We start from the raw sequence: 13,840 nt of genomic DNA, 5'->3' as shown, positions 1-13,840 counted from the left end.
CCTCTGGAACTGGTAATCGAAGGTAGAGAGACACTAACCCATACCTCTGGAACTGGTAATCGAAGGGAGAGAGATACTAACCCATACCTCTGGAACTGGTAATCGAAGGGAGAGACACTAACCCATACCTCTGGAACTGGTAATCGTAGGGAGAGAGACACTAACCCATACCTCTGGAACTGGTAATCGAAGGTAGAGAGACACTAACCCATACCTCTGGAACTGGTAATCAAAGGGAGAGACACTAACCCATACCTCTGGAACTGGTAATCGAAGGGAGAGACACTAACCCATACCTCTGGAACTGGTAATCGAAGGGAGAGAGATACTAACCCATACCTCTGGAACTGGTAATCGAAGGGAGAGACACTAACCCATACCTCTGGAACTGGTAATCGAAGGGAGAGAGATACTAACCCATACCTCTGGAACTAGTAATCGAAGGGAGAGAGACACTAACCCATACCTCTGGAACTGGTAATCGAAGGTAGAGAGACACTAACCCATACCTCTGGAACTGGTAATCAAAGGGAGAGACACTAACCCATACCTCTGGAACTGGTAATCGAAGGGAGAGAGATACTAACCCATACCTCTGGAACTGGTAATCGAAGGGAGAGAGATACTAACCCATACCTCTGGAACTGGTAATCGAAGGGAGAGACACTAACCCATACCTCTGGAACTGGTAATCGAAGGGAGAGAGACACTAACCCATACCTCTGGAACTGGTAATCAAAGGGAGAGAGATACTAACCCATACCTCTGGAACTGGTAATCGAAGGTAGAGACACACTAACCCATACCTCTGGAACTGGTAATCGAAGGGAGAGAGATACTAACCCATATCTCTGGAACTGGTAATCGAAGGTAAGCTCTGTACCAGCTGTGACGGTCTTGGAGGTGAAGAACCCAACTCTCAGCTGGCCGTTCACAGTCCACTGAAATACAGAAACCAAGAAAGAAACATTAGCGAGGTCAGGATAAAACAAACTTGGTTTTTGACTTTGCTGATAAATAGTTTGTTGAGGGAAAGTGTACTTGTCATGACCGTGATGTGTTGTCTCATCTAGCTATCTCAAGATGAATGCACTAATTGTAAATCGCTCTGGATAAGAACGTCTGATAAATGACTAAAATGTCAAATGAAATCACAGCCTGAGATACAGCTCACTGGTAAAGTAGCCTCAGTGCTAGTCTGTTTGTGCTAGAATGCAAACTTCTTGTCACTCATTGTCATGTTTGGCTTGACAACGGCAGCAATGGAGCTGGCAAGAGTACACACACGGTACCAGCCTAAAAGTAGAGCGAAGTACAGGCAAATATGGTTCTGAACCAAGACAAGTGAATGAAATGTATTTACATTTTAAAATGAACTGTCCAGTGAAATTCTCACTTTTAAATGCTCATAATATGTTAACTCGTACGCAAAGAAATGTTGTTGACTTGACCTATACTTGTATGTGGCCGAAGCATCAATTAGAGAGAAATAAACCCCACCTCAAACATATAAATCAAACAGACGGTTTCAAAAATGCTTGCTATTTCCTCATATAGAGGATAAGGTCATGTTTTTAGCCGAGACGGCTAACTGGCTGAGCTGGCCAGTCAGCCGTTACTTGTCTATAAAAATATTCATGACCGGTATAAGTCCACAACATAAAAAAAACTAAAGAAAAGCTGCTTTAACAGTTTTCTTCCAAAAAATTATCATGAACTATTTCACTAATATTATAATGAATTATAGATCCCATTTCATAGAAATCTGGAAACACTGGACAGATACCAGGTAGCCTAGTGGTTAGAGCGCTGGGCCAGTAACCGAAAGGTTGCTAGATCGAATTCCCGAGCTGACAAGGTAAAAATCTGTCGTTCTGCCCCTGAACAAGGCAGTTAACCCAGTGTTCCTCATTGTAAATAAGAATTTGTTCTTAACTGACTTGCCTAGTTAAATAAAAAATAAATACCAAAAGGGGCCCCTGGGCTACATACCTTCTGGGTCTCACAGTTGGGCTCACAGCTGTGGTTCATAAAGCGAGAGCAGTTCCCCTTCAGTGTGGCATCTATGATCTGAGAAGACACAGAGGAAAGGAGTTTCAGGTAACCTTTCACATTACCTGTCAGTTGTAAACAATACAACACTCTGGGTGCATCCCAAAATGGCACCCTATATAGCCTAGATAAGCCACTACTTTTGACCAGAGCCAAATCAGGGTGTCATTTGGGATGCACACCTAAACTTGTTGGGGTCTGGTCTGGCAGTGCACTTTATAGGGAATAGGGAGCCATGTCGGACGCAGCCTATACTTGTTCCCGTTTCAGGAGTTCAGTGGACTACATGTCAACGTTCCAGTGGTCTCACCTCGTTATTCTTCAAGGCCATGAAATAGTAGTGGATGTTCTTCATGCTAGCGTATTTTTTCACCCGTGTCTTGAACTCCTTGTGGTCCAACACCTCTCCGCAGTATTCCAGCACAAAAGTGTTTCTGAAATGTTATCAAAATGGTGGAAAAACATTAGCATGACTCCTTTGTGTACAGCTTTTAGGGCAATGGCCAGGGTTCCATCTCATTTTGTCTTTACGCAATTCCTCGCATCCTATCGCCACACATCCTTCTCAACCGTATTGGAGAAGGTCCAAGGGGTTTCTCTCAGACCTTCCTCTCCAATGTGTGTTGAGGAGGCGAGGAGATAGGATGTGAGGAATCAAGGTTACGATCTATTGAGAACGAGCCCTGGGTGCTAGTTATAACATTTTTTTACCATGAATCAAGGAGTACAGGGTTCCTGGGTGGCGCAGCGGTCTAAGGCACTGTATCTCAGTGCAAGAGGCGTAACTACAGTCCCTGGTTTGAATCCAGGCTGTATCACATTGGGAGTCCAATAGGGCAGCGCACAATTGGCCCAGCGTCGTCCAGGTTTGGCCGGGGTAGACCGTCATTGTAAATAAGAATTTGTTCTTAACCGACTTGCCTAGTTAAATAAAAGGTTACATTTCAAAATAAAAAAATCCGATCTAAGAGCCTTACGGTATCAGGTCCCTGGCCGCCCTCAGTCCCCAGCCCTTATCTTCAGTCAGGATGACCTCAAAATCTGCATGCTGTTTCATCTGGAAGCGCCGGTTGGAGCAGTAGCCTTCATTCAGGCAGCGTGATGAGCTGCAAAGACAGGGACATTACATTTGTTTTTATTTTGGCCATTTAGCAGACGCTCTTCTACAGAGCGACTTACAGTCAGTGCATTCGACTAGATTAAATAAGGCAACCACATATCAGTCATTGCAAATCTCCCTGTTTGAAGATGAACTGGTAAAGGACCAATGATGTAAAACTATACTATAGTGCATTCGGAAAGTATTCAGACCCCTTGACTTTTTCTACATTGTTACATTACAGCCATATTATAAAATTGATTAAAATGTCCCCCCCCCCTCATCCATCTACACACAATACCCCATAATGACAAAACAAAAACAGGTTAAAATATTTTTACAATTTTATTAAAAATAAAACTGAAATATCACATAAGTAAATCAGACCCTTTAAGTAGTACTTTGTTGAAGCACCTTTGGCAGCGATTACAGCCTTGAGTCTTCTTGGGTATGACGCTACAAGCTTGGCACACCTGTATTTGGAGAGTTTCTCCCATTCTTCTCTGCAGATCCTCTCATGCTCTCAAGTTGGACGGGGAGCGTTGCTGCACAGCTATTTTTCAGGTCTCTCCAGAGATGTTCGATCGGGTTCAAGTCCGGGCTCTGGCTGGGCCACTCAAGGACATTCAGAGACTTGTCCCGAAGGCACTCCTGCGTTGTCTTGGTGTACCGTCACCCCAGTCGGAGGTCCCGACTAGGTTTTCATCAAGGATCTCTGTACTTTGCTCCGTTCATCTTTCCCTTGATCCTGACTTGTCTCCCAGTCTCTGCCGCTGAAAACATCCCCAAAGCATGATGCTGCCACCTCCAGACGTGATGCTTGGCAAAGAGTTCAATCTTGGTTTCATCATACCAGAGAATCTTGTTTCTCATGGTCTGAGAGTCCTTTAGGTGCCTTTTGGCAAACTCCAAGCGGGCTGTCGTGTGCCTTTTACTGAGGAGTGGATTCCGTCTGGCCAGTCTGCCATAAAGGGCTGATTGGTGGAGTGCTGCAGAGATGGCTGTCCTTCTGGAAGGTTCTCCCATCTCCACAGAGGAACTCTGGAGCTCTGTCAGAGTGACCATCGGGTTCTTGGTCACCTCACCCAATTGCTCAGTTTGGCCAGGCGGTCAGCTCTAGGAAGAGTCTTGGTGGTTCTAAACTTCTTCCATTTAAGAATGATGGAGGCCAATTTGTTCTTGGGGACCTTCAATGCTGCAGACATTTTTTTGTACCCTTCCCCAGATCTGTGCTTCGACAATGCTGTCTCGGAGCTCTACGGGGAATTCCTTCAACCTCATGGCTTGGTTTTTGCTCTGGCATGCACTGTCAACTGTGGGACCTTATCTGTGCCCCTGAACAAGGCAGTTAACCCACTGTTCCTAGGCCGTCATTGAAAATAAGAATTTGTTCTTAACTGACTTGCCTAGTTAAAAAAAAAAAAAAAAAAATAGACAGGTATGTTCCTTTCCAAATCATGTCCAAATCAATTGAATTTACCACAGGTGGACTTGTTTTCCATGAAAACAAACATTAAATGAGTTGCAAAATAAATAGGAAATAGTCAAGACGTTAACAAGGTTATAAATAATAATTTTTTAAATAATTGTGTCCTTCAAACTTTGCTTCATCAAAGAATCCTCCATTTGCAGCAATTACAGCCTTGCAGACCTTTGGCATTCTAGTAATCTGAAGTTATTTCCCCCCATGCTTCCTGAAGCACCTCCCACAAGTTGGATTGACTTGACGGGCACTTCTTATGTACCATACGGTCAAGCTGCTCCCACAACAACTCAATTGGGTTGAGATCCGGTGACTGTGCTGGCCACTCCATTATAGACAGAATACCAGCTGACTGCTTCTTCCCTAAATAGTTCTTGCATAGTTTGGAGCTGTGCTTTGGGTCATTGTCCTGTTGTAGGAGGAAATTGGCTCCAATTAAGTGCGTCTACAGGGTATGGCATGGCGTTGCAAAATGGAGCGATAGCCTTCCTTCTTCAAGATCCCTTTTACCCTGTACAAATCTCCCACTTTACCACCACCAAAGCACCCCCAGACCATCACATTGCCTCCACCATGCTGACAGATGGGGTCAAGCACTCCTCTAGCAACTTTTCTTTTTTTTCTGGGTCTCACAAATGTTCTTCTTTGTGATCCAAACACCTCAAACTTAGATTTGTCTGTCCATAACACTTTTTTCCAATATTCCTCTGTCCAGTGTCTGTTCTTTGCCCATCTTAATCTTTTCTTTTTATTGGCCAGTCTGAGATATGGCTTTTTCTTTGCAACTCTGCCTAGAAGGCCAGCATCCCGGAGTCGCCTCTTCACTGTTGAGACTGGTGTTTTGCGGGTACTATTTAATGAAGCTGCCAGTTGAGAACTTGTGAGGTGTCTGTTTCTCAAACTACACACCCTTCTGTACTTATCCTCTTGCTCAGTTGTGGACTCCCACTCCTCTTTCTATTCTGGTTAGAGCCAGTTTGCGCTGTTCTGTGAAGGGAGTTGTACAGTTGTTTCTTGGCAATTTCTCGCATGGAATAGCCTTCATTTCTCAGAACAAGAATAGCCATTTTGTGCCTGTAATCGAACGCACAAATGCTGATGATCCAGATACTTAACTAGTTTTAAAAAGGCGGCCAGTTTTATTGCTTCTTTAAATCAGCACAAGTTTTCAGCTGTGCTAACATACTTGCAAAAGGGTTTTCTAATGATCAATTAGCCTTTTAAAATTATAAACTTGGATTAGCTAACACAACGTGCCATTGGAACACAGGAGTGATGGTAGCTGATAATGGGCCCCTGTACGCCTATGTAGATATTCAAATGTATTTATTTTTTTATTTTTTAATCTGCCATTTCCAACTACAATAGTCATTTACAACATAAACCATGTCTACACTGTATTTCTGATCAATTTGATGTTATTTTAATTGACAGAAAATGAACGGTACTTCATGTTCTGAATGGTAGTGTACGGTTTTTTATTTTTAATACATTTGCACACCAACAATTTTTTAAAATAAAGTTTGCTTTGTCATTATGGGGTATTGGGTGTAGATTGATGAGGAAATTGTATTATTTAACCCATTTTAGAATAAGGCTGTAACCTAACAAAATGTAGAAAAAGGGAAGGGGTCTGAATACTTTCCGAATGCGCTGTATTCCACATTTTGTGGTGTTACAGCCTGAATTCAAAATGGATTCAAATTGATTTTTTTTCTCTCACCAATCTACACACAATACCCTATAACGACAAAGTGAAAACATGTTTTTAGAAATTCTTGCAAATTTGTGAAAATGAAATACAGAAATATCAAATTTATTCTCACCCCTGAGTCAAGACATGTTAGAATCACCTTTCGCAGCAACTCCAGTTGTGAGTCTTTCTGGGTAAGTCTAGGTGCTTTTCTCACCTGGACAGTAAAATATTTGCACATTATTCTTTTAAAAATTCCTCAAGCTCTGTCAAGTTGGTTGTTGATCATTGCTAGACAGCCATTTTCAAGTTTTGTCATAGATTTTCAAGCCGATTTAAGTCAAAACTAACTCTGCCACTCAGGAACATTCAATGTCGTCATGGTAAGCAACTCCAGTGTATATTTGGCATAGTGTTTTAGGTTATTGTCCTGCTGAAATCTGAATTTGTCTCCCAGTGTCTGTTGGAAAGCAGGTTTTCCTCTAGGATTTTTATCCTAAAAGCTCCCTAGTCCTTGCCAATGACAAGCATACGCATAACATGATGCAGCCACCACCATGCTTGAAAATATGATTAGTGGTACTCAGGGATGTGTTGGATTTGCCCCAAACATAATGCTTTATTCAGCACCAAAATGATTTCTTTGCCACATTTTTTACAGGTTTACTTTAGTGCCTTATTGCAAACAGGATGCATGTTTTGTGCTATTTTTATTCTGTGCAGGCTTCCTTCTTTTCACTCTGCCATTTAGGTTAGTATTGTGGAGTAACTACAATGTTGTTGATCCAGCCTCAGTTATCTCCCATCACGGCCATTAAACTCTAACTGTTTTAAAGTCACCATTGGCCTCATGGTGAAATCCCTGCCCGGTTTCCTTCCTCTCTGGCAACTGTTAGAAAGGATGCCTGCATCTTCATAGTGACTGGGTGTATTGATACACCATACAACGTGTAATTAATACCTTCACCATGCTCAAAGGGATATTCAATGTCTGTTTTTTTAAAATGTATTTATAACCATCTACCAATAGGTGCTCTTCTTTGCAAGGCATTGGAAAACCTCCCTGGTCTTTGTGGTTGAATAGGTGTTTGAAATTCACTGCTCGACTGAATTCTGTGTGTGGGGTACAGAGGAGGTAGTAATTCAAAAATCATGTTAAACACTATTATTGCGCACAGAATGAGTCCATGCAATTTATTATGTGACTTGTTAAGCATCTTTTTATTCCTGAATATATTTAGGCTTGCCATAACAAAGGGGTTGAATACGTGTCGAGTCAAAACATTTCAGCTTTTCATTTATTATTCATTTGTACACATAATTCCACTTTGACATTCTGGGGTATTGTGTGTAGGCCAGTGAAATAAAATCTAAATACATTTTAAACACAACAAAATGTGGAAAAAGTCAAGGGGTGTGAATACTTTCTGAAGAAACTGTATTTGATCTGCTTTACAGTTTGGTATTACCAGGGTGATGCAAAGGAGAAGAACTCACCACTCGATCATCAGCAGACGGTTAAGGCAGTCCTCCCCACAAGCCATCATTCCACGAGACCGCTCCTCCCTCGAGAGCATAGAGCACTCACACTGCATTCGCTTGATGTCTCGATGAGACTTGTTCTTCTTCCTGTACAGATCAACAGAAATTCCTCAGTGGTCGTTTCTCTACAGTCAGATACTTATGCTGAAGTCATATGATGATAATCGCTTTTAAATTCTGTACAACTAATTTATAAAATAAAACATTGTTTCGTTGACTTTGCATGCCGACTATTGCAAAAAAACTAAAGTGGAACAAAATCTCACCGTTCAGTCAGATACAGGTTTTCCTCAATCAGGTCAAAGTATGGTGGCATCTTCTTAGACCTTGCCATCTCCCTCCAGTTGCTGGCGTCCCGGAAGTCCCTCAGACTGAGCAAAGGGCGTTGCACTTCAGCCTGACCTGGAATCTCCCGGGATTCTTTGGAGACCTTGTGGATCTCCCTTTCTGCCAGTCGCTCCCTTTTGCTAGCCAGCACAGGTTCTGCCTCGCTGTCCGAATCTGACTCCATTTCTGGCCGCCTTTTCTTGGGAGGACCCCTGCCTCTGTGGGGCCTTGAGTTGTCCTTGTCTCTGGGGGGTTCAACTATGGAAATATTCTCTGGAGTGGCGTTGACAGAGCCTCTGCAGTTGCTGCTTATTTCATGGGCTTGTACGAAGGCTAGCGAGCCTGGAAGCTTGGGACCATTGCATTCCACAGCTAGTCTACTAAAGCCCGCTGGTTTCCCCTCGCTGTCCTCATCGCAGTCATTAGTCAGGGAGTCAGGATGGACTTGACCAACAGGCTCCTGATAATGTGTTGCAGGCACATGGAGGTAGACTGGTCTGCAGGTGGGCTGGGCCGTAGTTGGTAGTTGGGTCCAGTAGGCCCCATTGTTTGTCCTGTACACCTGCCCCAAAGAAGAGTTCCCTGGCTGTTGTGTGTTAGGATGCTGTTGGGATGCCCCATAGCTGCTGTCAGGCTGCTGGTACGTACTGCTGGGCTGCTCCGACTGTGTGAAGTCCCAGCCCAGACTGCTGTTGAAGTCATCAGAGCTAGCAAAGTCTCCATGTTGGTAACGGGAAAGCATCCCGCCACCCTTGCCACTTCCATAATGCTGTGGATGCCCTGTGTCAGACTGCCTGAAGGAGTTCTCAAGGCTGTGGGCAGCAATCTGGCTCACTGTTGCGGCACCAATCTTTGGTCTCTCACGGGCACTGCTATAAGGATCCTTAGAAGGCTGGGCATCGGTGGCGTTGGAGCCCTCGAGCTGGCTGGTGCTATCAACCATGTTGCTCTGTGATTGATATACCATGATGTCATGTGCAGAGAGACTTCCACCAACACAAGGATTACTGGCCTGCCTAGTGCTCTCACACATGGCGGGAAAACCTCTATGTCTCTGCTGAGGGCTTACTCTGCTTGGGATCTCATTCCTGTCCAGGTCACCCTCTTGGCCACTGGCCCTGTTAGCGTATTGTTGACGTCCTGGGCTAGTGCTTGGAGTGCAGGGAGACGCAGGCTTGTCTGTTGTGTCCGAGTGAGTCAGGGTGGAATTCTTTGGTACAACCACCACAGAGTGCATCCGTTTCACGGCAACACCGCAGTCTGAGTCCGACTCTGAATCGTCAGTGTCACTGTCCTCGCTTTGGCCTACACCGTCCTGGCTCGACACTAGTGTCTTCAGCAGTTTGCTCTTGTGAGGGCCATCTTTAGGTTTCTCTTCATTATCATCCCTACCCTGCTCCCTTCTAGCTCTGTCTACATGTGAGGTATTATTTAAAAGTGAGGGATCTCCATCCATTTGGCTGACGTGGGGTTTGATGTCTAAACGGTCACTGCTGGTTTCACAGGTGCCTGGTTGTGCAGTTAGGTTTGCGGAATCTGATTGGTCGTTCCCAAAAGTTATTAGTGCTGAGCTGTGTTCTTGTGTGATAATAATTTCTTGCTTAATCGTCTCGGAATGCAACTCAGCTTCCCATTTCAGTTGACCCTTCGGAGACGGATCTTCCTGGCTGACGTCTTTAGAAAACTCAATTCTCTTGACGGAGATGACCTTTTTCACAGCAGGTTTACTTTCTTGGGAAGGCAATTTCTGAGGATTATCACTGTCTGAGGTATCTTGTCCAACAATATCCCAACGCGATTTTTTTGTTTTACCTCTGTTTTTCCTTAAACTAGAGTTCTGTTGTTCAGTCTGGTTGGGAAACTGAGGTTCAGGACTGGAGGGTTCAGATTTGAGAGGGACGTTTTTGCAAGACTGCATGTTGATATTCACATTTCTACTAGAACACAATACAGTATTTTCTGGTTTAGTGTTCTGCTTAGGGTGGTCTCTGACAGATACTGTAGATGGTAATGACTTTGACCCAACTGAACCTTGAAAAACAGTCTTATCCTGGCTGGGTATTACTCTGTCATCACTGCAGGAAAAGCTCGAGTTGGTTACATCAACCCACTTCTCAGTGGATTCTATTTGGGGGTCTACACGCTGTGCATCTTTCGTTTGTTCAGAGCAAAGGCTTTTATTAACATTGTCAATGTCCCCTAAGGCAAATTTTTCACAGAATTGGTCTCCACTAGAGCTGTTCGGTAAAGTTGCTGCCGAGTCATTCTGAACCTCAATGCAATGATGGATCTTCTCATTAACTAGATCCAACGCTGGTTCTTGCAATCTGTCAGTTGGATCACAATTTAAAGGTAACGACAGAGTTGTTTTTTGTAAGCCTTTATCTTGGGATGTGATGTCATTCATGTTGCCAACATCCTCCCTCTGGCAAGTATCTGCTACATGGGGATCTGCTCCTGCTTTGTCATTTTTGCTCTGAGGGTGAGCATCAGAAGGGGTTTCATGTGTTTGTATCTTATTGGGACTGTGAAATGTGTCCTTTGATTGTCTATTAGTTTTCACTGATGACATGGAGGCAGACATTTGCTTAGAGTCTGATTTACTGGTGGAAGATGTCCATGCCCCTTCAGAGCCAGAAGAGCGGTCAGAGCCCTGTGACTGAGACTTCCCTTTGTGAGCTACCTCAGATTCACTACAGCTGCTTTTCTGGAGCCTTTTGTCCGATGTTTGAGAGAGGGCATGTGGACTGGAATGAGTGGATCGAACACTGATGTCCGGCTTGTAGTGGGTGTTGGATTTCCTGTGATTAGGTTCTACATCAGTAGAGCACTTTTGGAGGGAACCGGAGTCAACAGTTCTCTTTGAGGCCCTCTCAGACTTAGAAGATTGTGTTATTTTATCTATCTCTGAATCGCGTTCAGATTTCGAGTCTCGCTCAGATTTCGAGTGAGATGAGTATGACTTTGAATCTCTCTGCAAGCTAGAATGGGTGGATGACCTGCTGGAATCACTTGTTCTAGTCCGAGTTCTTCTGTGGTCATCTTCAGAGTCAGAACTGTCGCCGCGGACTCTGCTGCTATCGGTCCGAGAGCGAGAGCTGCCTCTCCTCTCTCTGTACGGAGAACTTCTGTGACCTCCTGACCTCCGCTCAGAGTCGTAATATGACCGATCAGACCGTGATCCTGACCCTCTATCGCTTCTAGATCTCTCAGATCTGGAGCGTGTCTCAGATCTGGAACTTGTCCGGGGACCTCTTGATCTGGACCTTGACCGACTCTTAGTCCTTCTGCGGCCTTTGTCAGAGCGGGATGACCGCGAGGGTGTGTGCTTTGATTCTCGGTCAGAGGTTGACCTTAATTCTCGGTCAGACTTGGAATCTCGGTCAGATTTTGAGTAACTAGAGTTTCTTTCGTCCTTCTCAGAACGTGAATGGTTAGAACTTTTTTCTGTTTCCTCTAATTTGGAGCGAGAAGAGGACATATTTTTTGTATCCTTACTTCTACTTTCCAACTTTGCTGTGGCCTTGGGTTCACCTGACTTGTAGCTAGAAGACGTCTGCACTGAATCAGCATCAGATTCTGAGCCAGGGAGTGTGCTGTCCAACCGGGAACGGATTTGTATGTTTTCTGAGGTGTCTTGCTGCTCTGTTATACTGGAAGTGTTTACATCCACTTTCCCTTTGTGGGAGGAATCAGTCGGTTCCTTGAGACTGAGGTCCAGCTTCACATCAGATACACGAGTGAGTGCATTCTCAGAGGGGCAGTCATTGTCCATGTTCTGAAGATTGTTCTGAGACTGGAGCGTTCGTGTTGGGGTGACAGTTTCAATTTTACCTGAAGATTCCATTAAAACCTGTTGCTCGGAAGGGGGTGGATCCTGTAAGACAACACTGGTTATGGGACTCTCTTCAATAACAGATGCACTGAGAATCTGTTTCTTGAAGTGCATCTTTCCCAAGTCCACTTTAGGTTTGGGGACTGAGGATACTGCCGTCTGAGGTGCAAGGATCTCTGCTACTGGTGTGGGCACCAACAAGGGTGGCTGCATTTGCTCATTTTTGCTTTCCGTATGCTGTCCTGCTCTGTCCTGAGGGAGTGAGGTTGTAGGTGACAGGACAGAGGGGAGCTCAGCAAGAGATTTTTCCTGACTGGGAGGGGCCAGGAATAAGTTCTGCAGCGGTTTCTTTGTCAGAGAGAAGCTGAAAGACACTTTCTGGCGACCCTGATCGTCCAGGTTCACCTTCCTCTTGGTTCCTTTAGGCAGGAGATGGCTGGACAACATCACTCGAGGCGAGAGGCCTTTGAGTATAGCTGCCTTGGTGAGGCCCTCAACCTTGACCTGTACAGGGAACAAAATAAGTAGATGTTACCATGGCTATAATTTGAGGAGAAACTATTACAGTAAACCAAATCATATGACCAATCATTCAGTTTCCCAAAGGTGATTTCTATGTTATTGAAATGGTCAAACTCAAAAAGATCCACCACAACTACACCAGCTATTTGTCCAATACAAAACAGATGAACAAAGACGTATTCATCACACTTTTAATAATAGACTTACCGAGGTATCGCCGCCCTCTTCCCTGAGGTAACATTAGGAGTGCATGGGGGGGGGGGACAAAAAAAACAAATCAATATAAACTATTCATAGACTTATGTTGCAACATCTGAAAATCCCTTCAACGCTTTAGCAATCACACAAAATGTATTATGAAATGTAATGTAAATCGATGTACAATAAGGCAACGGTAAAACATACAAATAAAAACAATTTCATGCAAAGATGTAGAACACACGGCCGCTTGAGGGATAGCCTGGCGGTTGGTGAAAAATGTCCTGTTTAACGCAGGGGGTCTCATCATAGAAACTACATGTCATCGTAGTGTAAAAAAAGGTCTAATTCACATTTATGAGAAAGCAATCAACTCTTTTGTTCTACTAGGAGGACTCAATATTGTCCTGGTTTCCTTTACGGTACAATAAGCTGCTAGGCAACACACTGGGTAACATATTCCTTTAGGATTTGATGTTCTCTTTTTCTCTGTGACCTTCAAAAGTCAGACCATTCTAAAATGACCGTTACCAACATGGGAGGAGCCTTTTCATGTCCACTTTAGTGTCAGTTCCTGTTATTTTAACAAAGGATAAAACAGGATTGTGGTTTCATTCATTTGAATCCTCCTGAAATAGGCCTATCTGCAATACATCATTATAAACATATTGAATTAGCTGTATTTACAAATAGAAAAAAATATATTTTTAAAGTCAGGTTTGAATAGTATTAAAAACAACATTGAGGTCGACAATGTGTAAGGGTGGCAGAATAATCTTACTTGAAAAATAAGCTATCTGACAAAAATAGTGCTGAGCCATGAATCAAAATGTCACTTTTTTTGTTATTAAACAACTAATTGACTGACGTCGGTTCAATTACTTGAATACAATGTAGTTTTTGTGAGCCCAATGCGCCGTTTCTCGAGAGAAATCAAGTCAAGAACTATGTGGGACGCTGGGTTGAAGGGAGTTGTAGTTTTCATTAAGGAAATATTCAACCTAGTTAAGTGCAGAAACGTGGTAATTAACTACAATGACCATAATCTATTGTGGCTGTTCTTTCTGGCTCAGACAGAGACGGATACAC

The 13,840-nt window shown here is 43.7% G+C and overlaps 1 protein-coding gene across 1 annotated transcript in view; it reads right to left on the bottom strand.

Annotated features, from left to right (window-relative positions):
* Nucleotides 1–13,840, bottom strand: part of LOC106593288 (histone-lysine N-methyltransferase SETD2) — a 53,090-nt gene that overhangs the window by 35,271 nt on the left and 3,979 nt on the right. The window contains exons 3-9 of the mRNA XM_082959523.1: nucleotides 12,761–12,782; nucleotides 8,136–12,535; nucleotides 7,825–7,956; nucleotides 3,030–3,158; nucleotides 2,363–2,486; nucleotides 1,993–2,070; nucleotides 844–941 (exon numbers count right to left, since the gene is read on the bottom strand). Of these exons, the coding sequence (XP_082815649.1) occupies nucleotides 844–941; nucleotides 1,993–2,070; nucleotides 2,363–2,486; nucleotides 3,030–3,158; nucleotides 7,825–7,956; nucleotides 8,136–12,535; nucleotides 12,761–12,782 (4,983 nt within the window). The remainder of the gene's footprint in view (nucleotides 1–843; nucleotides 942–1,992; nucleotides 2,071–2,362; nucleotides 2,487–3,029; nucleotides 3,159–7,824; nucleotides 7,957–8,135; nucleotides 12,536–12,760; nucleotides 12,783–13,840) is intronic.

Source organism: Salmo salar, chromosome 02 (genome assembly GCF_965601325.2).
Source record: "Salmo salar chromosome 02, fSalSal1, whole genome shotgun sequence".
NCBI lineage: Eukaryota > Metazoa > Chordata > Actinopteri > Salmoniformes > Salmonidae > Salmo > Salmo salar.
The sequence above is the reverse complement of the archived record's forward strand: the minus strand, read 5'-3'. Positions and strand labels throughout refer to the sequence as shown.